The sequence below is a fragment of the Apostichopus japonicus genome, chromosome 10 (assembly GCF_037975245.1).
Source record: "Apostichopus japonicus isolate 1M-3 chromosome 10, ASM3797524v1, whole genome shotgun sequence".
Taxonomy (NCBI): Eukaryota; Metazoa; Echinodermata; class Holothuroidea; order Aspidochirotida; family Stichopodidae; genus Apostichopus; species Apostichopus japonicus.
Genome location: NC_092570.1, coordinates 4,784,181 through 4,810,432, shown reverse-complemented (window position 1 = coordinate 4,810,432; position 26,252 = coordinate 4,784,181). Strand labels below are relative to the sequence as shown.

General features: G+C 36.7%; 2 protein-coding genes across 4 annotated transcripts in view; one reads left to right on the top strand and one right to left on the bottom strand.

Annotated features, from left to right (window-relative positions):
* Nucleotides 1–26,252, bottom strand: part of LOC139975173 (homocysteine S-methyltransferase YbgG-like) — a 170,559-nt gene that overhangs the window by 46,563 nt on the left and 97,744 nt on the right. The window lies entirely within an intron of this gene.
* Nucleotides 1–26,252, top strand: part of LOC139975158 (serine/threonine-protein kinase PAK 3-like) — a 55,689-nt gene that overhangs the window by 15,604 nt on the left and 13,833 nt on the right. For 2 of the 3 annotated variants that reach the window (XM_071982816.1, XM_071982817.1), the window contains exons 2-6: nt 11,851–12,048; nt 15,124–15,209; nt 16,521–16,677; nt 22,705–22,760; nt 24,126–24,206. In XM_071982816.1, the coding sequence (XP_071838917.1) occupies nt 11,859–12,048; nt 15,124–15,209; nt 16,521–16,677; nt 22,705–22,760; nt 24,126–24,206 (570 nt within the window). In that variant the 5' untranslated portion in view covers nt 11,851–11,858. Of the gene's footprint in view, nt 1–1,595; nt 2,382–11,850; nt 12,049–15,123; nt 15,210–16,520; nt 16,678–22,704; nt 22,761–24,125; nt 24,207–26,252 lie in introns of those variants that run through there. The other variant, XM_071982815.1, reaches the window with a different exon arrangement.

Genomic DNA, 26,252 nt, shown 5'->3' with positions numbered 1-26,252 from the left:
ATATCAGAGTAATGCTGACTGCTAATTTCAAGGAAAAAGAGATAATTGCATTCTGTGAAACAGGGCATGCAAACTATCATACTTTAGAAAAACAGGATGTGTGGCCTTTTGAAGACAGGTCTGTCAGTCTATATTTATATGTGCAGCCAGTGACATTTTGGCACTATCAAGGGAACTTTAAATCACATTTGTAACTACTAGTTTAAAAGTCACTGATAAGGAATAATCCCCCCCTCCTTACTTTACACAATAAACTCAACATATTAAACTAAACTATGAAACCTACCATTTCCATATTCCATTTCCTACATGAAGCTTCAGTGGTCAGTTTCCTGCAAAGATCATCAGTATACTGCCACTGAATATGCAAGAGTCAAATAATGGTCACACATGTGACACATAATAATGGTCACACATGGTCACGATGGTCACACAAATAATGGTCACACATACATACAGTACATAAATACATACATGTACAAACTTCAACCAACAGTTTAAAGGGTGTGAAGACTCGCACAAAAAGAAACATCTAATGCCGGTAATCTGACCTACTTTCGAATGAGGTGTAACAGAAGTGTTACACACCACCATCGAACCCAGAAAATACACACACAGCTTGCACTCGTCAGTAATTAGACACTGGTGTACAGTCAGTACAGCACAGTGTTCAAACGATGCAGCGATGGATATCACAGGTCCAGCTAAAGATAACAAGGTATCACGTTTCATTACTGTCTGCATTTTGTAGCGACACAAACAAAACGTCACTTGCAAGCAACAGAAAGTTAACTTTTTCAGATGGCCGCACGCGGTTTGAGGTGAGTCTTTAATGCCAACCTCAGAGCATTTGCTCGGACTCTCGTACACAATTTAACAATCAATGTGAAGAAAAGATTATATCTGAGCTTTATTAGAAGTCTCAGAAATTACAGAAGGGAGAAATTATAAGTGTTTTATGACTTGCCAAGTAACATATTTATTATAAATATGTTACAAATTTGTTGATGAAAAAATGGTGTGCAATATCATCAAAAGGATGCTCTGTTATGTGAAGTTAAAAAGGACATGTTTTTGGTTGAGTTATAAGAGTTTGTAAATACAATTGGTTAACATTAAGGTTAAGTCATTTTAGTTCATTTAGCCTTAAAAGAAGCATTCCAGATTTTAAGCATATTTTTTTAAAGGTGAAATATCTTGAAAACCGGAGAAAACAATTGCTTGCATTCAAAATGTCCCTTTTTTGTTCCCCTTGGACTATAAAATAACTGAACTAAAATTCTGCCTTACTGAAACATATTAAATCATCCTTCAAAATTACGTAGAACTCTCGCAGTAGGTACATGGCAATGTAGCAGTACTGTGTTATTTAGATGCATTTTTTGAAATTTCGCAGTTGTCCCTCATTGCTTAGGATATAGCCATCTGACTTATATGGACAGTGAAGGATAGTGAAGTCCATTTGCGGGCTTTTGTTTGTTTCCTTATATCTAAATGAATTCTTGAAATGCATGGTACTATATATCACTCATTTTGATCGCTGCTGTACAGTGGCTACTTCAGTAGTGCCTATTTCATATTTTCATCGTTGATCTAAAGGGGAAGCGAAACATGGCCGAACGCTTCTCCCCCTAACAGTTTTGTCCTAACACAAGGAAAAACCTGATCATTTTGCATTGCTTTCACTACAAACGAACTACTATACGACTGTACTGTAAGGCAGCATACATGTTCGTACACAAACCATGACCGGGACACAAGTCCGATCAAAGTACAGGATATGACGTGCTGAGAGACTTGTGCCATTCAGAGAACAGACTTCCTTTTATAGATATATGTCGATAATGCCTTCTCTGATGTCACGATACGCATCAAGACAGTGTATACAGCCGTGTACCCATAACCAGTTACAGAGTAACAACTTCTCTATGAGTTCCTGTAAGCTTTGACGAGGTCGTCGCCGGGTAACTACTGTCTATACTCAACAAAGTTGAAACTTTTAAGTCAGATGTGAGATATGCATGGCTGATTGACTCAATTGTCCTTTGGAATTGTGTACATATTTGATCTGTGTAACTGTGCTTACAGTGTCAAGACTAACAGGAAGTTGGAGAACTGTTCTTCGGTCTAGGCACATAGTACTATTTCTACAGGTGACTGGCATACAGCAGTAGCAGTGTTCTGTTAACCATATCACTAAAAGCACACGACAACAACGAGGGAGGCTGTGTATAGCTACATAGCTTATATACCCTAGTGTGTAGTAGTTCATTAACTGGGTTGGACCCACCCTTTTTACCAATATTCACTTCTGTGTCAAGTTTGTTCCACTTTTTTTTTTGAACAAGAGCTAAAACCAGTATTTTCATCATCATGGCAGGGTAAGCAATATCATTTATCAGATTTTCTCTAGTTAAGTTTTGAGCATCGCTTTTAAAAGTTGTAATTAAGGGTAAATTGCAATTTATATTTCACCTAAATTTTTATATGAAAGTGATAGAGTCTGTATAAGCTGCTCTGTGATTTTAAAAGATATATGAGTTAGTATGAGTCTTGTAGCTAGATTACTGTAGCATTACTAAAGAGAAATATATTTGATAATTTTGCATGTATGATACATGAACTGTATTGAACTGTAAAAGGTGGATTTTTGTCTACAGAATTTTGTCTACACCAGTAGTATGTCTAGAGCTAATGAGCTCTATAGATACTTTGAAGTACTTTCAAATATCTACTCAAACTTGCAGAACTTTGTTACTTTAATACATGTGCATTAAAAATGTTAGAATATATTTGAATTTGGGTTTTAAAATTAAAATTTAAGTGCTTTAGATACCTGGGCAGTAATTAGAGAGCTTAGCATTATTTATTTGTTATGATGCAAGCTTGAATGGGAACCCTTTTCATCCCACTCATTTCCTTGGGGAAGTTTTTTTCACAATCATAATGAAACAACCACCTACCTGCCATTTTGACAGTAAAATCTAGACACATAGTGGTGTGTACTTGTCATTTTCCAGCATATAGTTTGCCTGTACCTTATTTATTTCATGGTATGTAAATTATGTTCTTTGCCATTTTTGAAATCTTTAGTATAGATTCTATAGTACGATTCAGTACTATTGCTCTCCTGTTAGGAGCTTTTTACTAATAGTTTCATACTTAATACTCATACCACAGGGAAGTTTAGGGTTACTAGGCTTAGGCTTACTGTACCATTATACCAGTGATATGTACTACAAGTCCTTTTTTAGAGTCATTTTCAAAGGTTTCTTGGCATTGATAATTTACCTTCAAACTTTCCAGTGGATTGCAATTATTATAAAAGCAAAGTATTGTGGCCTGTGCTTCTCTTATGGCTAAATGAACTTTGTTTGTCGGTCATGAAGTCAACCGAAATGTTCACTAGACATTAAGCCGTGGATACATATGAGCTTGTGTTTCCTTACATAGATGGGTTCCAACCAATGTTAGCAAGTCAGGTCAGGATTCACTCTGACAGGTAGTTGGATGTTCTATGAGTTGCAAATAGTTTCTCATAATGCTTACACTGCATGATAACTTCAACAGCCCCTTGGTTACCACACTTCTTCCGGTAGGGTCGAAAATGTATACTCCTGCCGGTCTGGGTTTATTCGTCCAAGGAAACTGTTACCATAGTAACTTATTAAATTGCAGTGTACATACAGTAGCTAGATAGACATGGAGGAAATGTTGTGGAGTTAAGTTAAACACCTAAAATGCATGACTTTATGGGAATAATGCACCAGTTTTACACTATAAAGAGGGGAATGAAGGAAGTAATTTAGATCCCTGTAGGATTCCTGAAGTCCTTGGTTACAAACATGTTATGCATGAGTAGTTCTCCAGCAGCTTGGTGTTGTTGCCATTGTGACTGGCAGGGTCTCTCTATGTATGAATTTGCATATATGTTTATGCCTTCCTTAATGATCACAAATGCATATTATTAATTATATGAACTTATAACCTTGAACAGACCCCCCATGGCATCCAATATTATTCAAATCTTCATGTTTTCTAACAGATATATTTATATATAAGCCTAAAGGCAATGCATTCTTTGGCATGTCGCTTTATGCCTTACTGTGATAAAGCGGTGCCTATGGGAGGGGTTGGGGGGGGGGCAATTATTTGGAAACCAGTTGTGGAGGTTCATCTCAAAAGTTGATATCATATTGTCCGATTATCTCTGCATTTCTTCATGCTCTATAGTCAATCAGGTGAATAGCTACTGTACTGTACTGTACTGTACCATTCAATTGTCCATACTAATGCATATTCAATTTTCGCCTATCTTGTCTCCCATCCAAACCTTGTCCCATGCTGACCCACTTCCTGCAAATCACTTCCTCTTCATGCCAATCCTACCATTAGGAATTTCTATATATTTCTTAGAATGATTTAAAGGCATTGAAGACTCGTCCCAACCGTGTGCGGCCATCTGAAAAAGTTAACTTTCTGTTGCTTGCAAGTGACTTTTTGTTTGTGTCGCTACAAAATGCAGACAGTAATGAAACGTGATACCTTGTTATCTTTAGCTGGACCTGAGATGTCCATCGCTGTATCGTTTATACACTGTGCTGTGGGTATTGACCGCAGCTGTATGTACTGACTGTACACTAGTGTCTAATTACCGATGGTAGCAAGCTGTGTGTGTATTTTCTGGGATCGATGGTGGTGTCTAACACTTCTGTTACACCTCATTCGAAACTAGGTCAGATTACCGGCATTAGACGTTTCTTTCTGCGTGAGTCTTCACACACTTTAAATATAAATATATTCACGAACACAACACAAATTTTGGTTCAGATCCCGCAAAGCCACCAACCTTATGACTTCACAAACATGTACAGTACTGTACCTCAACTTTCCTCAAAATCAAACACGATGTACACAGAAATAACATGGATTAGCTATTCGTGCTGATAGTGTGTTTGAAGTTTAATGGTCACCAGTGTTACTCTCCCAAATATGCTATAAAGTCAGAAAATGGTCATCCATGCTCACATCTCAACAAGGATTTTACTGCCGCTCTCGAAATATAGTTATAATTAACTCTGAGACATTTAATTGTCTATATTTACAGTACTTATTGAAAGAATTCAATAATTCTAGTTATAATTTGGGGGTTTTAAACAGAACGTAGGGGCAAGTATACTTATGAAGCGACTATTAGTTTTTAATTAGCATGCTATAATTTGGGGCCAATATGGATGGCCTTAAAGTGTGATTGGGAAAACACTTTCAGGGCTATATCAATTATGGACCATGGCACTAAAGTGACATTCCTGACATTTTTGTTAGGTGCTAATAACATAGAGCAACTGATTAGTTTTAACGATCTACCTTAAAATAGCACTCCAAGTGTGATTTAATTATACCAGCAGCTTGGATCTACATGTACATACACACAGGATAGAACGGTGCTTTGGTGAAATGTGATTCATATATGGTTCTGCCAGTATGTGTCACATGTTAATTAGTTTTGTGCTTGATTGCTATAGCACCGATGCTGTAGTTTAGACCACTCTATTTTCAATGACCTACCATAATGGAATTTTGCAAATGTTTATTTTTGTTTTTGGTTGATGTTCTGTGACAAGCGATACACATCTGGAATGACCAATAAGAACCATTATTTTTTTTTAAATCATCGTAAACAGGAATTGCTTCTTAACGGAATATCGAATGGTATATTGTTGATGGCTTTTCGATGCAGGAGGTTGTATTAAAGCAGCAAAATTTTAAATTAATATAATTATTTGGACAATTGATTTATGATTCCAACAGTTCAAATGCTGAGCAGAAAACTCTATATGGCTAGTTTCCATGCACCTGTGTTGTTTAATTCGTCAAAAAGTTGGTTATTTTTCAAAGCAACCACTGAGTCCCAAACTACTGTGCTTCCATTGCAAGTGTATCCAACATTACCATAGTTTCAAATGAGATTCTTACCTGGAGATATAATTGATCGGACGCATTTGAATGAGAATTACGATAAACATTTGGGATCGCTCCACTGGGTATGTTAGTTATGGCACTCGTATTGGGTAACGAATTGTTGCTAGTTATGTGCATGAAAAACTTGTGACAATGTAAGTGAATGGTCAATACTGATTCAATGTTAACCCTAACATTAGTTGCATCTACTTTAAAAATTCTCTGTTTTCCAAAATGCTTTGAAAATGCTCATCTAGGTTCAAATGATTAACATGACACATGAATGATAACACATGAATTGATATGTTTCTATTTGCTCCAGACTGTATCATTCTTACTTTCGCAACGGTGGTTATCTTTCATGACATTTCACATAATTAGTCTGATTACAAAGTGCTTTTACTTTATGCTCAGACAGTATCACTAGTTGATGGTACGTTGCATTTAGCTACAGGAATCCTGATCGGTCAAGGGAAAATGAAAATGAAAATACTGCTGTAGAATTTTTGCTGAATAACCAAGAACTCTCTCCTAGGTCTACATGCGGTTCAAGAATTTTTTCCCCTTTCATTTTTACAGTGTCTGTGAACTATTTATGCATATTGTTTCAAAATTACTGTAGCACTGCCAGAATCTTGTTTTAGCTTGAAGCACTCTTATACTGTTGCCCATTTTCATGGAGGGCAATGAGAACTTTGTCTAGCAAATTGTCGAAAAACAATGAGGCTGCACCCCTTCCCCCCACACCAGGTGAGCTACATGGGGGGGGTGGGGGAATCGCCATCCTGATATATTTTCACAAAAACACTTTTCAGATAATGTGTAGTGCCACAATGGATGGCCGTTTCACCTCCACTGAACATTGGTCTGATTCCTGGTTCCCCCTTCTACGATCTCAATAGCATCCTCAGGATGTAGTCAAGTTAAGTACTGTGTGATATATATGAGGTGTGAATTATTTCGACATTCGTTAAGTTAGTCCGTCAACTTCCCTTCTACAGTAAGTGCATGTTTGATAATTAATGAATTACCAGACATGGGTGGGAATAGGTTTATGTATCATATACTGTATGCAATCTCATATTCTCCTCATTTCCTCTTTCTGTTAGGGTTCCCACTTGCACTTGCATTATACAATTTTACATTTTTAAATGGTTCAATTCATGAGCTTCAGCAGGACTTTAAGGATATCCCCATTGTTTCTCACAGTACTGTACTACCTGTAGGCATGCTTGCTAATTGGTGTATTGAATAAGGGGATCTTTTACTATACCCATCTTACATTTTTTCTCCCTCCCCCCCTCCCACTCCTTCTTCTTCTTCTTGTTTTTTAACTCCAGGGAATAATTAAGTTTCCAAAAGTTGGTGTATGAGTTTGAAGGCTCTGAAGCCATTTGTCTATATAACCATGGAGGTCCATGATATACAGTAACATACTGTGGTTCTGTGTTAAAAGTTGCTAGATACATCTTGTACACTGTATTTAGCAACTTGACCATTTTGCATAGCATTTTGTGATGCAGTACCAGACAGATTATTACCTGAACTCTTCATGTTTTTTTGTTCTTAATCATCAGTACTATCATTTACTTAATGACCTTGATATCACTTTGGGGGAGGCCTGAAGAGAAATATCACTCTATGGGTGTGCAGCCTGTAAATATACAAACCACACAGCAGTGCTACAGTATATGTACTTCCTGAATACTGTTCCCGTTTGCAGTGAACTTTTGTGTGGGAAGTCAAGGCATTGTACGATGACGTAGGGAGTGCTGTGTACAGTACTCGTACATTGTGTAATCTATACTGCTTTCAATACTTGCAAGTTGAAACTTTCCCATTTATGGAGCCTACACATACGCACACACAGGGATGCCCATACAATCACATTATAAAATATATCTCTATATTGTATGGTAAACTTTGTAAAGGTTTCATGGAGCCTACATACATTCACATGTCAGTATATATTGATATGGAGAGAGACTTGTTAAATCTGGGATTCCCATGCAATCACATTATACACTATCTATATGGTAAACTTTGTAAAGCTTTTATGTAGCCTACACATGCACACACACATAGTATATATTTATATGGAGAGAGACATGTTAAATCTGGGATGCCCACACAATCACATTATAAACCAGCCATATATAGGGTTAATTGTGTAGAGCTTTTTGAACAATAGTAAAGTTCGAATCGCTGACCTCTATCAAACAGGTGCCCTCCTAAAGATAACACCACAACGATTGAGAGTCTACAGTATTTGTTGTCAGCTCTCTAAAAAGTTCAAGAGGAGACTGTATTGTTTGCTCAGATGGAATTCAGAATTATGTTTTAATACAGACATGTTGCAGTATTAAACATTGATGAGTGGATGAGCCACAATTTAGAAAGATGGAGTGACTATCGAAAAAAAACCAATAAGCAATATATCCAAAGTCCTTGAAAACTGTTCTGTTTAGAAAGCTGCAGCAAAGGTATACCTGCAAGTGCACCAATATCTGGAAACACTGCAGTCTGTCATTGTGAAGGACGGTTTGGCCTTAAAGGTCGTTCAGTTCATGACGCACAGTACCGTGGCTATAATGATGTGAATGTTTAATCACGTGCAGCTCCCGTATTTGACACCCACAGGTGTGGTCGGTTGGACTTGATTTAGAAGACTGGGTGATAAAGTGGTGATAAAGTAGATGAACAGAGGGACCACCAATAACAGGGGTTGGGGGGGGAAACCTTTCGGAAAATAACAGTTTTATTGAAACAAAATCTTCATAATGGAAGTCATTGTCACCAGGACACTCTTCGTTGTCTTTTTAAACACATGTTGCATAAAGAAATAATTGTTACCACTATTTCGAAATGAAATGACTCAAAACTCAAAAAGATTACTCAAAAATGACTCAAATGACAAAAATGACTGAAAACTCAATTCTCCAAAAAAATGACTCAAGACTTCATTTCATTATTTGAAATGACACTTGACTACTGTACTGTAGTGTAAAGTCAGATGAAGTCAACCATATTTTTTTTAGGGATTTGAAGTATGGAGAGAAGCATGTATAGTGATTAACTCCGAAACTTTAGTAGCAAAGTAGTCTGCTTCCAGGGGGAAGGGGGTTGGGGGAAGGGGTGGGAGATGGCCCTCCCTGTGGCATGCTGTAGAAATGATTGTACCTAGAGATCTCTTTGGTTATTGCATGTTAATTTTACAGATGGTCATCATTTCATATATTTGTCTCGGACACTGAAGATTAACTTAATTACACAACCACAGTAGACACGTCATCAGAAGTTATACAAGCCGATTATTTAGCAAAATGGAACTGCCTTTAAAATTCCGATCCATGAAAGTCAGAGGGCTCAATTCATGGTACTTATTTACAACCTGATATATTAGTTCTAGGCTGTAAACTGCATAATTTGATGAATCAATACTATGTACGGTAATGAACGTTATGCACAAAGGGTGCATAGCTGGTGGCACAGAATCAGGATACAGTCTGCTTGGGGGGGATGGGGGGAGGGGATCGAAGATGATCCCCTGTGGCATGCTATGGGCCTGACTATAAGTATGTGCTGTAGAAAACTTAAGAAACGTATTGTACCTAAATCTCTTTGTTATTGCATATGTGTTAATTTCTATGTTCTTCATACTTATATTACTCTTAATAACACAACCACAGTAAACAGGTCATCTGATACGGTACATTACGCTTCTTTGAAAAATGGAATTGCCATAATTCGGATCCATAAAAGTCAGAGGGCTCATGGCACAGTACTAAATTTATAACCTGATATATTAGTTCCAGGCTGTAAACTGCATAATTTGACGTATCAAGACTACACGTACATACGACACGTAGGAAAATACATTCAATGCCTCCAAGTCTATACTCACAACTTTGGTGCATGAACGGAAACGTCACATAGAAGTTTGTATGGTTATTACACAATGTATTGTGTACTGTTCGATAAAGGATGAATGTAAAATGGTCAAGTTGTTTGTTATTTTGATGACCTGCTGTGGAAACGAACCAAAATTAGGGAATTTTTTTGTTTTTGTTAATTGCCGTGAAGTACTTACTGTACGTGCAAGCAGGGCTAATACTGTACTAATCTACTGTATTGATTGACTTTGCAGCTTTTGTGACAGTTTCACTACCCATATTTCACTAATAATGTGATATATGCATTTAATAGTAGTCGCATGAATCATGAATCATTTCCTTACCTTTAGCACAGCACTGTATACAGTACAGTAGCTAATTGTGTACGTGTCAAATTAAGGAAACTACTGTTCTACGTGTTGGTAACATTTAATACAGGGCTGTGACTTGACTATGCTATTTTGGGAATATTTCCTTAATCACTATAATGTATGCTAGAGTGTCACTGCTGATCTGATTTTTGAAATGAATGTGCTCGTAATTTGTGACCCTGCCGTACCCTCAAAATTGATCAGGATTTATTCCCCATTCCCATACCCATTCTACCGTGCCTTTAATGTCCTTAGTAATCTTTTAACACTGTGCACCCTCTATGACCGGCTTCCCCGGTCATTGCCCTTCCTCATTCTACCATTTTAAGTGCTATTCCACAAAGTGCTATTCTACTATCAAAGCCTGTAAGTTCTAAAACACAAAGCACCTGTTACAGTAGTTATCACAAGAACATCTTGTGGAAGTGACGTGAGGCTTTGGCCTCAAATTTGAATTTTGCTCCACAGATCATGCCCTTTAATGTGACTCATATGTACCATCAGTGCCTGCATAATTTCTAGCTCATATGTGCCTTAAACTATGCTACTGTATGCCCCTTTATGAGGTTACGTCAGGCATTAGTAATGAAGTGACATATATATCACAGTATCACAGTACAAGAACTGCTGATACAGGTCTTTAGTCGCAGACTGGATCCAGAGAGTTTTAACACTTCCTTTTCTTTTCTTTTTCCCCCCTTTTTCTTGTTTTGTTTGCTTCTTCTCAAGATGATCAAAAGGAAATGCAGCCAACCAAATCCTAAGTTTTAAATTTGATTCCCAGTTTACAAATAGGGCAGGTATTATGCACATGCACAGGAGGGAAGTGATGGTTTGTTGATCAAGGTGACAAAATGAAGGATGACAGGTCAAATTTGTAAACTATTTTACTGTTGGAGTACTAGGTAGACCTGCAGAATAATTAATCCAAAAAGGAAATAATTCAAAAGGTACAGTTGGAGGGGATTTACCTCGTTCAAAGCGTTTTAACTTACCAACAACGACAAAAAATCACCCAGGTCACAGTAGATATTTGTGAGAAAATGATGTCATATTTGTTATAAAAGCTGGTGTTTTTCAATAATTTTCCCCTTCACAACAACCAATTTTTTTTCACCTTTAAAATGGCAATTCTTCCACCCAAGGTTAAATACAATGTAATCAATCAGGCAGTCTATTAAATAATACAAGCAATTTGTAACACTTAAAATATTATGGCCCTTAAAATTTTGTGCACAGTTAATTGATAATACTTAGGCTGTGTGTCATCTCCATTCTGTTTCCTGTTGGAAAATCATAACACAAATTTCTGTGTAAAGTTCCAAGCAGAAAAATTACATATATGCAGCCACTGTATTATCTCATTTGTATGGTAATGCACTTGATTATATTCATTGTCTCATATCTCAAGTTACCTGATAACAAAGTCATTAGTTGGCAAATGGTGGACATCTCCGATGGGAAAAATTTTCCTTTTTTGCTTCAATGTCTATAAAGTTTCTTTAGAGCAACATGTGAAAGAAAAGTATAAGCTACAGTTTTGAAGGGCCGATTAACACTTGAAAGTAAGATGAAAAAAATCTCAGACAGTAATTCCCACGATTGCTTCTTTCTTCTTTTTACAGATTTTGCCATGAGTAACTTGTATTTTGCTAACGACGAGGATAGACCACCAGCACCCCCTGTGAGGGTAACAAGTACAGCCAAGATGGACGCCTACCCTCCTGGATCAAAGCCACTTCCTTCAGCACCCATAGAATCAGAGGGACAAAAGAAGAAAAAAATCAAAATGCCCTGGATATCCAGGCCTAACAATGACACATGTAAGTTGGCATGTACGTGTCTCTGTAGGCGATATATGTTGGACGATACTTGTTTTTACTATAAAACTGACGATGCAAAAGAATTAGGAAATTTTTGCTGCGTAGTTCTACTGTATATGAACGGTGGATTTGAAAGGAAGAGGTCGTGGGAGTGGACCCGGGTCTCTGTGGTAACAAGTTACTGTATTATAGGCTAAGTAAATGGGAATCTGCAATGGTAGAGTCGAGATAAGTAAAGTAACATCTCAAAGGAGCTATTGTTACAAGGAGTGGCCATTCCTGGTCCAACTCTCTATCTTCCCACCAACGTCTTAAATTTGGAGGAGTGTACATAGTAGGTCTATGACGGATTGTGGTTAGGTTTCACATGGAGGAAACATGGTGCATAGAGTTTGGGAGATTTCATTATGTCAGTATGTATGTAAATACGTTTTGAAGGCAATTATAATATATGAGAAAATTATGTTTCTATGTAAATCATCCTACATATATCTATGTCAACTTCAGCATCAAGTTACAGTTTGCCAGTTATTTCCTTCTAGCTGTGAATACATAAATGATAGACATAAATGATTGACTCTAAACTTAGATACATTTTCCAGGCAGACAAGAGTGATAGAATTTCAGATGTGAACTATTCAACGGCAGAAATCAACTAGCCAATAAAAGAATGGGTGGGGATGGGGGGGGGGAGGCGGGAGGAAGGTTTGCAAGTTAGTTATGTGCCAAAAGGGTAGGGTGGTTGCATTTCATCCAGGCGGGAGAATTGCAATACGAGCCTATAAACACACTTTTCCACCATCAGATTTCCATGCTTCATCATTTCCTGTAAACATTACATTGTTGTGCCATCAGGAGTGGAAGCATATATGTACTGCACTCCTACCTGTCATCTTCAGTCATTAGATATCACTACAAGTTACCTTAACCTACCCAAATTCGTAAATCCTCAACACTTTTTTACCCCAACTACCCACGCTCTGTACCGAGCCAATCATACTGAAGAGCTGCTTCTGTTTGTGCTTGGCCTGATCTTCATAGTCTTCGATATCGCTGGTATATTTAATCTTTGTTTTTGGTGACTATCGTTGTTTGTAAATTACCCCAAACCAAAGTGTTAAGGTCTCCTCTCACCCAGAAGGGTGTAGCCAGTTGAGAAATAGTTGCATTTCTCTTGAACCAACAATTTTGCTCCTGCAGTAAAAGTGTTGTAACTAGTTAAAACAAAATGGCTGTTAAGGCGGGGGAAATAGAAGTGTTCAAGAGAGTTTAATCTAACCTTTTAAGGGTGAAGTGTCTTCATCAACACTGTTGCAATAAACTTCAATCAAAATAAAATTGTGATCCAGGTTTTGTGTTGCAGGGAACATTGTCTTGTTAAATATTTTCCCATACTATTATTACAAGCATCTTGCTGTGTGGGATAAGTTAGGAGTGTGCACCCAGTCAGCTACTTTGCTCCTTCCTGACATAGTTATTGTACATCAACAGTCTTTCGTACTCATGTTTCATGATGGGATGTTTCTCCTGAGAATTTGATTATGTCCTAACTCATTTATTGTTAATTGAAATGTCTCAGCAAGTGTGTAGTTATAATGCAATTAAGTTACCTGAACTTGTATGTCTTAATGTGGATCTCCAGCCACTCATTAATTCAACCCTGGGAGCTCAGTCATATCGGTCTATGAAACTTGACAAGCTGCAGTCTCCGCAGATCACCGAGAATTCCTCGGAGGATCTTCTGACAGACACTTAAGGGCAAACTACCTGCACATTCCCTAATTCACATATTGTGTGACATGATGTTAACATATATGGTTTCTACCACTTATAACTAGTACATTTTAGCAACAAAAGGTTGCCCGGTTCGTCGAACGTCAACTGATCAGAAAGCTTCTTTCACGTACTTTCACTATCACGTGGACACTAGACTGAGTTAAGCTATGAGCGACAGTAAAGACAGTATCAAAGTCTTGGAAAATGTAGTGGAATTAATCCTGCGACTCCTACAATTTTGTTTGTTAAAACTGAAGACGAGATAGTTTCGGAAAAATGTTCACAATTAGTACATAGATTGAATATTAAATAAATCTTTGGAGGTCATGTAAACCGTGTAGGTCAAACATATACGCTTTAGGACCGGTATGACAGTGCCCTCGATAGAAAAGATTGAAGATCCACATAGAATGCTTGCTTCGATTGTTACCATATATGCTAAGTTATCTAATACAGTATAAGTACTGTAAGAGCAGTGGCAGGTTTCGTACAAGAACAACAGCTGGTGTTTACTGGTCTGTAATATCAATATCTTACACCAGTTTTATCAAAGTATATATCTTCCCTAATCCCTATTTACTTAATCCCTTCTTACTGATCTGTGTCTCCTAGGTAAACACAGATAAATTTTGACAAAGGTTATTTACATAACAACCCCACATTTGATGTAAGCAGAGTTAAGTCACTGTAACGGGTTAAGGAGAGAATGAAATTCCGTAATAAGACTTGCATAAAAGTAATTCAAAAGTGAAGGCCTAAAGAACCTGAGAAACATATATCAATCATTGTTTATCTCAAGTCATAGCATCAATCATTTAATTGAGAAAATAAAAAGCATTTAATTGATAAAGGCAAAATGGTAACATCTCTCATTTTAAGACTGAAATCGATCTAAGTGGAATACTTATCCAACATTTAAGGAAGTTACTGTACAGTTGAAAACAATTGCCAGCATTGGTAGGAGACAAATATTAAACTCCAGACAAAATACTGTATATCAAAGCCTGTCTCAATGATTGGTACCTCTCAGATTAGAGTGCAATTTTCTGTAAACTTTCGGAATTGTCTATATTTGCAGTAAAAGAAGAGAGTAAGGCCCGTAGGAGTGCGATGTGACGACTTAGCAATGTAAAAAAAGAAAAGGAAGCGTAACATGACATTAAGCAGCAATGTTCATAATTTCCCAAATAAGTGAGTTTGAAGACAACCACCATGCTTGGTATGTTTTTGCCTTTTCAAGGTTTTCAAACTTTGTCTTACTAATGTTAACTTTTCTTTTCTTTTTTCTTCTTTCCATAGCTAAATCAAAACCAGAGATATCATACCCTACATGCTTTGAACATACAGTGCATGTTGGTTTCGATGCAATTACAGGAGAATTCACGGTGAGTACAGTATATTTGCGTATGGTATGTAGCGGCCCTAAGGTGAAGGAAATGCACAAAGTTTGTTACATGTTTGAATTCTTTGCAGGATCTGTTTGTATCTCGGGGGAAAATGGGTCATTTCATCTAGAGTGAACATCCATGGATGAATTGAAAGTTTCAAGGTTATCAATAATGCTCCCAAATATGCTAGGAAGTCAGAAGATGGTCACACATTATTGAATGTCCAAAAGCATTATACTGCCTCCCAATGCAGGTACCTACACCGAGACATTTAATCGCTGATTTGAAAAATCCTCAAGGTCATTTTCAGCAGTAAAACATTTGGCAATATTTGATAACATTACTGGTGACCTTCAATCCACCCTTACATTTGTACGGTAATGTTCAGCTGCCTAGACTACTGAACATTAATGACATACAGACTGTCATAAAACATGAAGTCATGTCTTGTTTCAAGAGATGGGAAGTTACAAAGGAAGTGGCCTTTACAATAACAGCAAATAAATGTATACTTCTTGAAAGAAACTGTTGGTATTCATACTTTTTTTACATATTAAAGTTAGATGCGTAACACATTTAAGGTATCTAGGGAGAGTTGAGTCTGAGGTTATCCAAATAGTGTTACTACCGTCGATCGGCTACACTTCCTACATCTAATCTTCTGTCTAAATAGGTAAAACGATATGAATATGGATAGAGTGCTCTTGTGAAAAAAAAAGAGAGAAAACAGGTATGAATAAATGGAACAAGGAAAATGTTTTCACTTCTGTTAACAATTTAGCAACAAGGTATTTCAGTTAATGAGAAAGGTTCTGATTTTATAGGCCTTTCTGTTAGCAATTAAAAGTTTGTGCCATCCAAATTATATATATCTGATTAAGGATGTATAGGTTTAGGTCACATATTATACTGATTGAAACTTATTTCTTGGAGTGTGAGTGAGTGAGATTAAAGAGACAAGGACAATTTTTTTCTCGAGGCGAGAAGTTGTCCATGTTGCAGTCAGTTTGGAGTATGTAGACGACTGTTAAGGCTGTATTAGAGACTTGAATACTTTTGTTTTGTAGAATATTGGAAGTTAGGCAGTCTGAAAATTTAGAATATTTTGGAGACAGGTAAGGGCTTCAAGTTCAGGTCTATTGGCGTAAATGTCAAATGAGTGAATTAGACAGGTTAGAAGGATCTAAACAATTTGATAATAAAGATCTGTTATTGTTGGGGCCAGACTTTTACAGTACCCTTATTGAAATCTCATTTTATATACTACTGTACATGAAGTTTTGTTTTCAATATGATTTCTTCTCCCAGGGTATGCCAGAGCACTGGGCTAAACTCTTACAAGTAGCACAGATCTCAAAGACAGAGCAAAAGAAGAACCCTCAAGCGGTTTTGGACGCATTGAAATTCTATGACGCTTCCTCTCAACATCAGACAGACACTAAGTTTATGACACAGCATAAAATAGGTAGGTATATCTCGATATTATATCCAGAACAATGATTTTTTTGTTTGATTTTTTTTATGGGAGGCTTTGAACAAAGCTCTTTAACTGAAAGCGCATGTGTAGTTCTAGTGCACAGAGAATTGAAGGTAAGAAAAACAAGGATTCACTTTGTTCCTTGCTTACCTGTCTCCCCACAACCTTAACACCCTTAATCTACCGTGCATAGAATGTCCTGGTAACCTTTTAACACTATGCGCCCTCTATGACTGGCTCCACCGGTCACTGCCCTTCCTTCTCATTCCACCAACCAAAGTGTCTGGATCGTTGTTTTTCGAGTGGATTCTTCCATCGGAATCGGAATTTTCCATCGGAATTTGTCATCGGGATAATGGAATTGTCATGTAGGAAGACCAAATGATGTGGAAGAGAAAGCGAATTATTTCCATGTCAAAAAGGCTGCTTGAGTGACTTTCGTCTTAACCCAGTGTTGTAGTTGTTAACACATGTAGAGCTAATCATTGCTGGCTAAGCACTAGGACTACTCAAGGAAAAATAAACTCTGTTGACGTTGCAGGACATTGTGTTAGAACCAATAGTTGAGGGTGTTCTGAAGTTGCAGGGGAGAAAGTGATGGACCATATCATGACAGAGATGACTCATAAGGTATCATTAGTGTGACAAAAAAGTAAATGCAAGACCATAGTCTTGTGACCTTGGGTCTGTATAAGGATGTAGGAGTTGAAAACAGGGACATACATGGAAGCCGTAAGTTTCTCTCCTGAGAAGACATCCAAGGAAAACTAGAAATGAACAGCGTTTGATTTATAGTGCTATGACTTGAAGATTACCACACAAAGGGCTAAAAATGGGAAAGTGTGATAAGAAGCCTATCGTTCCTATTATGTAACCACCACACAAAAAATAATAAAAAATTGAAAAATAAAAATAAATAAAAATAAAAACAATTGAAAAAATTGGTGATGATCTTCTTTCCTTGCTGATATTTGCAAAATACATTCAGAAAGTCGGACCAAGCTGAAACCTAGGAGACTGTGTTTAGGTTTCTACCAGGTTGGATTATATACCTCTTGTGGCAGATGTTGTACATGTATAGACAATTTCATTTAGAACTGCAACCAGACAGTACTCTGACATAAATGCTCAAAGTTGAGTCTGCTACGATTGTAAATCAGTGGGGCATTCTGAATTAGCTCGTTACAGGGTTGTGTTTACTCTTCCCTCTTCATCTTACATTGTTTTTATAATCAGCTTACTTCATTGGCTGAAGCAATCTCTGTACAAACAAGGCTTTTAAGATAACAAGTCGAATGTGAAAATGTGTATCAAGAATGTTGAATTCCCCAATTTCACAATGTTACAAATTCCAAAGTTCTGTGATACCCAACGGTAAGAGGCTTTTGCTGGTAGCAGAAACACACGTAATAAATAGATGCATACAAATGAAGAAACAATGGATATAATGATTGAATGAAAATCAGTTGCTTAACCGAAAAGGACCAGATTAACTCAGGAGAAACAGGGAGGGTGGGGGGGGGGGGGGGGTGGGGGTGTGTTTGAAAGCAGAAATGAAAAAAAAATATTGGTGTGGGGAGAATGGACAGGGACAGAAGTGTGGGGGATTGTGTTAGTGTAGCTGATAGAAGGTTAGTTGGGTCTTTGGTACAACTTTGAGAAATTAACGATTAGGTTCTCTGGATGATAGAAGTTTGTTGCTCCAATTCAAAATATTATGATATTTAAAAGGTATGATAGAGTGCTATCATTGTACTTCAAATGCCAAAAGAAAAATTCAAAACACAAAATAGTTTTTCAGAATTTATGTCACTCCATCATCAAGACCTTAAACAAATAATCTTAGATGTGGCAGAGTTATCCTTGAAACCAGCAGAATCTGGAATGCCTTGTTGATATAATAATAAAATAAATAAATACCATATATTAAAGTGCTGTTATCATGAAATAAAACATGCTCAAGAGCACTGTACAAAAGAACCAATACCTGGAATATAAAATTACCAAACTTAAGAAACCTAAAAGTAATAACAACAGCAATAAAAGTAAAAAATGAAGTAAAGTAAAAAAAGTAAAAAATATCAACAAAAAAGTAAAAAATATCAACTAACACAATGACATAATTTACAAGTCTCCTCACTTCCTTAGCATTCTTGCTGTACCAAAGACAAACCAAGTCCAAATTAGAAACAATTCTAGACAATTGGGGTGGCAGCATGAGAAGGCGGGGTCAGTGACCGGAAGTGAACAATTGCATAACGGGTGTACAGTGTTAAAGAAGTTACCAGTTCACTCTAGAAATGCTATTGACCGGTCATAGATGGTGTACAGTGTTACGGGGGTTACCAGTCCACTCTAGACATACTAGTTATGGGTCATAGAGGGTGTACAGTGTTACAAAGGTTACCACTTCACTCTAGACATGCTGGTTACGGGTCATAGAGGGTGCACAGTGTTACAGAGATTACCAGTTCACTCTAGACATACTAGTTACGGGTCATAGAGGGTGCACAGTGTTACAGAGATTACCAGTCCACTATAGACATACTAGTTACGGGTCATAGAGGGTGTACAGTGTTAAAGAAGTAACCAGTTCACTCTAGAAATGCTATTGACCGGTCATAGATGGTGTACAGTGTTACGGGGGTTACCAGTTCACTCTAGACATACTAGTTACGGGTCATAGAGGGTGCACAGTGTTACAGAGATTACCAGTCCACTATAGACATACTAGTTACGGGTCATAGAGGGTGTACAGTGTTAAAGAAGTAACCAGTTCACTCTAGAAATGCTATTGACCGGTCATAGATGGTGTACAGTGTTACGGGGGTTACCAGTCCACTATAGACATACTAGTTACGGGTCATAGAGGGTGTACAGTGTTACAGAGATTACAAGTTCGCTCTAGACATGCTACTGTAGTTACTGGTCATAGAGGGTGTACAGTGTTACAGAGGTTACCAGTTCACTCTAGACATACTAGTTACGGGTCATAGAGGGTGTACAGTGTTACAGAGATTATCAGTCCACTCTAGACATACTAGTTATGGGTCATAGAAGGGTGTACAGTGTTGCAGAGATTACCAGTCCACTATAGACACACTAGTTACGGGCATAGAGGGTGTACAGTGTTACAGAGATTATCAGTTCACTCTAGACATCTAAGAGCAAGAGTGCTAAGATTGTGAGGGTACAGGCAAGCTAGTAGCCGGTAAATATTCAAACCTGTTAAGTTTTGGCACTGTTGCCTCTTTTAGAATCGTACCCACTTCAGTGCTTATTGTTTCTCAATTAAGTCCATTCATTGGGAAGAGAACAAAAGTAAAGTCTATTGCATTTTCACTTTTGGCTTGTTCATAGTTTAAAACAAATTCTTACTCATTGAAATGAATTGAATATTTCCTTCCTTTTGCCAGCACAACAAGATTAGTTATGGGTACAAAGGAAATGCCACATGTATGCTTTCACCACAGTTACCATTGGAAATCCTGCAATGTTAAGAATTTTGCATTGCTTTTCAAAAAGTTGGATTGTTCAAAAATACTATTGCTCAATGTTTGAACCGTTATCACAAGGTCTGGCTTTCGGACTGATTTTCTCAGGTGAGAGATCGCCCCAGTCCCTGCTGGCAAAAAGAGAGAGAAGTGAAAAATCTTGACAAAAACAAAACTAGATAAAAGGGAAAAAGAAAGTTGAATCCTGAATAGAGATGAAATGTTTCATCCTGGTAATAAACTGTTTCATTTAAGGAAACACTCTTTACATAATATGTTTATGACATTACACACACGTATGCGCACACAGATCTTACAACACCTATTTGTACACGGATAAGCAGCATGGAGTTATAGTCACTTTTGTTTAAATTTATTTTTAGGCATAAAGACATCATCAGTAATGTGTTTAATGATTTTTGTGTAAATGTTAAATTAGTTTCATTGTTAACGTTAAGTTTTGTTCATTTTGTCTTTCTTTTTCCTATTATATATTATATTTATATTATATTTATATATCTGTTCAAAGTATCTCTTTCGAGATCCGGCTTTAGGAATCACAAATTATTTTGAGTTGGTTAGCATCATGTTTGATCTCTAGAGTAAGGCAAAATATGTCACCAAAAACAGAACTAGTATTGTTCGATACAGGTGGCAAACGCCTACAGTGGAATTACATCCTTCCTTACCGGTTTCGAACCTCTGGACATACAATCAGCATCCATAGCCTAGTGGTTAGGGTGTCCGCGTACAAAGCGGGAGGCCCAGGTTCGAATCCCAGTGGAGGCTGGAAGTTTTTTCACTGTTCTTGATTTTCCAACTCATTACGATTTTCATATATACATATTTATGTATTTATTTATTTATGCATTCATGCATGATATATTTTCTATTATTTTTTTTTTTAAATGAGCCATTTCTCAAGTTACTGTTTGGCCAATCTCCAAACAGTCCTGTGGTTTCCTCATTGGTCTAATGCTCACTGTTTGGTCCCATCTCCTGAACTTTCATCTTCTCGAGACCATTGCCATCTCATAGTTCCCCTATGCAAGACTTTACAGTTATATTCCATTTAATTGTCATCAGGGACAGATTCTAAGAATGGCATGTACAGAGTACAACGTGCTTAATAACTACAGCATAAAGGCATGTACCACACTCTCAGACAGACTGTTTAGTATTAATAATTACCCTGTGTGTCCTTCTTGGCTTGTGACAAAGTAATCAAGAGCCTATAAACCGATAAAGAAGTGAAAGTGAAACCAGCATGGTTATCGATTATAGCGTACCCTTGACTTAGTCATTGACCAGAATACATCTGTGATAAAAACTACTTCCCGCTGAAAGGTGTACGGTGTGATGGGATGTCGACAGATCAGTAGTACAGTCCATTCTCCTGTGAGTTGTACTACATGTTCAGGAAATGAAAGGCACAGAGTCGATCTCTTTCAAACCAATTTGTGATGCAGAACAGGACAAACTGATAGTGACCATCTTAATGGTCATCAGTTTTGCCACCAAATATGCTAGATATTAATTATTTCGGTCATCAGTAGTTCTCTCTAATAAGCTAGAATAAGCTAGAAAGGCAAATAAGGGACACCCATGTGCAAAGCGCAACAAACATTAAAATTAAAGGTACAGTAAATGCACTTGAAAGCATAATTTGATTCTTATATCCGACAAGATTCGCAAAAGCGATGGTGGCAATTATGAACAAACTTTAAAGTTTTGAATATTCCAATCATTTGGAATTTCAATATCTCAAGAACTGCAACTTGTACATATTTCATAATTGGCATACGTATGGACACCACATATTGATGGTTAATAGCATGATTTTCTAGAGTGACTGGTGAATGTTATTTCGGGGTTTTTTTAACGATTCACTCGGCACTTATATCCTCTTCTATGAAAACTTAAACTAAAAACATCGACTGCACAATGAAAATTAAAAGAAATAACTGTTTCTCCTGTTCATGTGCAAAATAGTACTTAATGTACACACAAATTTATCTCGTTCAAGAATCTTGAAAAGTTCAAAACATATTTTTGTGTTCCAATTGTTTGTTTTTAGAGAAATCTGTACTCTGGGTTTGTCACTTTTGATGTAAATCGGGCCATTATGGCTATTTAGCTTCATGGAATTGCTTCACGTGACAGAGGTGAACGTTATTAGTAAATTCTCAAGAAAGGCTATTGAGGAAGAGTTATAGCACACTGCCCCCTTCTTCGTCTGCCATTGTAAGTTTTATTTTTCTTTCCTTGTGTACTGACTTCACTACAGTGGCTTAATAGGGACATAGGAAAGAAAAAAATTGAGATAAAAAGTCAGAAGTTTGACTTTTGAAGTCAAAATTTTAAGATTGAGAATAAAAAGTCAAAATGTTGAGATAAAGCCACCGTACTTCTTTCTACTTTACTTACATAAACTTAATACTGAATATCAATTGCTACACATAAAAAGTTTGCTCTCTGCTTATAAATTAACTAACAAATCGTTGTCAATTTTTTTTTTCAGGTACACCTAGACCCCCATTAGAAGATGTTTTTCAAAATCAAGTCAACATATCACCGGTAAGTATAGAGAAGCGTCTAAGGTTTGTCATCAAAACTTCACCCAGGGGAGTCACTGTCAATCCTGCTGGACGGAACTTAAAAAAAATGACCTGCTTTTAGTTGGAGACTTAGGAACATAATCTGTTCTCAGTCTGCATTTTCTCAATGCACCACTGGACATTGCTTTGTTATATATGTAAATTCCTTGATTGATTGATAAATTAAATGATTGATTAATTGATTGAAAGAACTTGCCTGGCATGGATTGGGTGGACATGAATAAAAAATTAACTATGGATGTGTGAGATGCTAACCTTCCAGTGAATATGCGTGGGTGCATAACATTCTGTAGGAAGTGAAAACAATAACATGTTTACTGGGTAGGGTGAACATTTACAGGGTAGACAATGTAAATATCAATTAATGACCACCCACGAGTGCTTCCATTTAACAGAAAAGGGACAAAGGGGGTGTTGCGTTATTATAATAATTCCACAAGGAGGAAATCACTGTTTCAAATAACTTCTTGTGTTACTATGCATTTTTTGAACCCAAGCTGAGACTTGATGATTTGTGTAATCTTAGTGGAATGTATGTATGTATATATATATATATTATTAGAGAAAACCAGAGAAATAAGATATGACTCATAATTGACAAATAAGGAGTAAGTTTTAGAAAATATATTGGAATTTTCGGTCCCCCTGGGACCTTCGTCAGCAATACTTGGCAGTCGAATGCCAAGTATATATATATATATATATATATATATATATATATATATATATATATATATACATTTATATATACATTTATATATCTTGTGAGCTTGTTTCTAAGAAATAATTCCAAATGTTTCAATTTTGTAAATCAAACATGGGTAAATTTTTCATGCTGTTCACAATGCACTGCCATTAATAGCAAGGAATGAAAAACAACATTGGAATATGTTAGTCTACTAAATAGATGGGTCTATCAACTTATCTACTTTCTTATTGTTTCTACTGGTATATATATATATATATATAAATACACATATATATGTGTTTTCTGCAAGCAACCTTTGATTTTTACATCACTCCAGGAAAAATTATTTTGTTTGCAATTTAATTGCATAAAAATCTGTTGGGTTCAAATAGGTTAGAGTGAACTTCAGCAGTAAGGGTTCAAATGCTTTTCATTGCAAGAAAAATATAAATGCACATAGGCCTAGAGTACTTTACATGGCACACTTCTGGGTCGAGGGGAATTGTTGGAGTTCTCCCCCCGCCCTCCCCCACCTCCAGTGAATGAGCAAAATAGGCTCTTTTACACAGATTGTGGATTTGCAGTGGTATGTGTGTATTGAACTTTAAAGTGACAATGTTTCTTTCTTTGATTCAGAAACAATCTGAAGAACCGGACGAAGATGAGGAGGAGCAACCTCCCCCTATAGCACCTAGACCAGAACATACAAAGAGTAAAGTAAGTCAATCTTGTCAATTATAACCAGCAAAACTAGGTAGCACCTAGACCAGAGCATACAAAGAGAAAAGTATGTCATCTTGTTAATTATAACCAGCAAAAACTAGGTAGCACCTAGACCAGAACATATAAAGAGTATAGTAAGTCATCTTATCAATTATAACCAGCAAAACTAGGTAGCACCTAGACCAGAACATACAAAGAGTAAAGTAAGTCATCTTGTCAATGATAACCAGCAAAACTAGGTAGCACCTAGACCAGAACATACAAAGAGTAAAGTAAGTCATCTTATCAATTATAACCAGCAAAACTAGGTAGCACCTAGACCAGAACATACAAAGAGTAAAGTAAGTCATCCTGTCAAATATATCCAGCAAAACTAGGTAGCACCTAGACCAGAACATACAAAGAGTAAAGTAAGTCATCTTGTCAATTATAACCAGCTAAACTAGGTAGCACCTAGACCAGAACATACAAAGAGTAAAGTAAGTCATCTTGTCAATTATAACCAGCAAAACTAGGTAGCACCTAGACCAGAACATACAAAGAGTAAAGTAAGTCATCTTGTCAATTATAACCAGCTAAACTAGGTAGCACCTAGACCAGAACATACAAAGAGTAAAGTAAGTCATCTTGTCAAATATATCCAGCAAAACTAGGTAGCACCTAGACCAGAACATACAAAGAGTAAAGTAAGTCATCTTGTCAATTATAACCAGCTAAACTAGGTAGCACCTAGACCAGAACATACAAAGAGTAAAGTAAGTCATCTTGTCAATTATAACCAGCAAAACTAGGTAGCACCTAGACCAGAACATACAAAGAGTAAAGTAAGTCATCCTGTCAAATATATCCAGCAAAACTAGGTAGCACCTAGACCAGAACATACAAAGAGTAAAGTAAGTCATCTTATCAATTATAACCAGCAAAACTAGGTAGCACCTAGACCAGAACATACAAAGAGTAAAGTAAGTCATCTTATCAATTATAACCAGCAAAACTAGGTAGCACCTAGACCAGAACAAACAAAGAGTAAAGTAAGTCATCTTATCAATTATAACCAGCAAAAACTAGGCAGTTATGAAATGCTGTATCATTGAACATTGAATGTGTTGTAATGAATATTCTATTATTCATTCATTCATGTATTCATTCATTTAATCATCTTATGATCTCAGTTAGGCTTCATTGTGATGGTATATCCTTACAACCTAAGGATATATATCCTAACATTATATCCTAAGGACATATCCTACAGAAAGTGTATATCCATGAACACGAGAAGGCACTTCTTCAGGGTAAATCCCTTCACAGGGAAGACTGTTTCTTTGTGAAGGATGTGGGATATGGGATGATTTACTACTGTCTTATAATGCAATCTCCAAGTAACAACCTTCCTTGGAAGCAGCTAAATTCTTGTATCTAATAATAATATTCATGAGTAGGAAGCTTTAGGTTTACTACTCTGGGCTTCAACAATTTAGTTTCAACAGTTTTTTTTTGTTTTTTTGTGACAGGCAATCAAATGCAATTAACTTTCATGAGTGAAATTTTTTCAGGAAGAAATGAAAAAGGAATGCTATATTTGCTATGCTACTTGATTTCTGAATATAAAGCAAATCTAAGCAACTTAAGTTTTATTCTGTTATAAAATAAAGTGCAAATAAATGTTAAAATCTGGTTTCACAATGGTGAGTGCTTTACAATCTTCGATACTTTATAACATGACCTTATATGGTACTTCACACATTACATACAAAACTATATCGATGCCACCTACGCTTTGTACGAAAATTGCTATGAAAACAGAAAGTGGATTTTTTTTTTTTTTTTTTTTTTTTTACAGAGTCCTACGTCATAAAAAAGTTATTGTTAAACGCCCACTTAAAGTTAATATCTATAGTCATTATAATTACTTGAAGCATGTTCTATTATGATATGGAACCGTAAGTGGCAAGTTTGAGTGTTCTTGTTGTTGTCTGTTGTTAATATTTCACTCTACTTCTATGCCTTCCTGCACACAAAGGAGGCTGCCTCCTATATGTG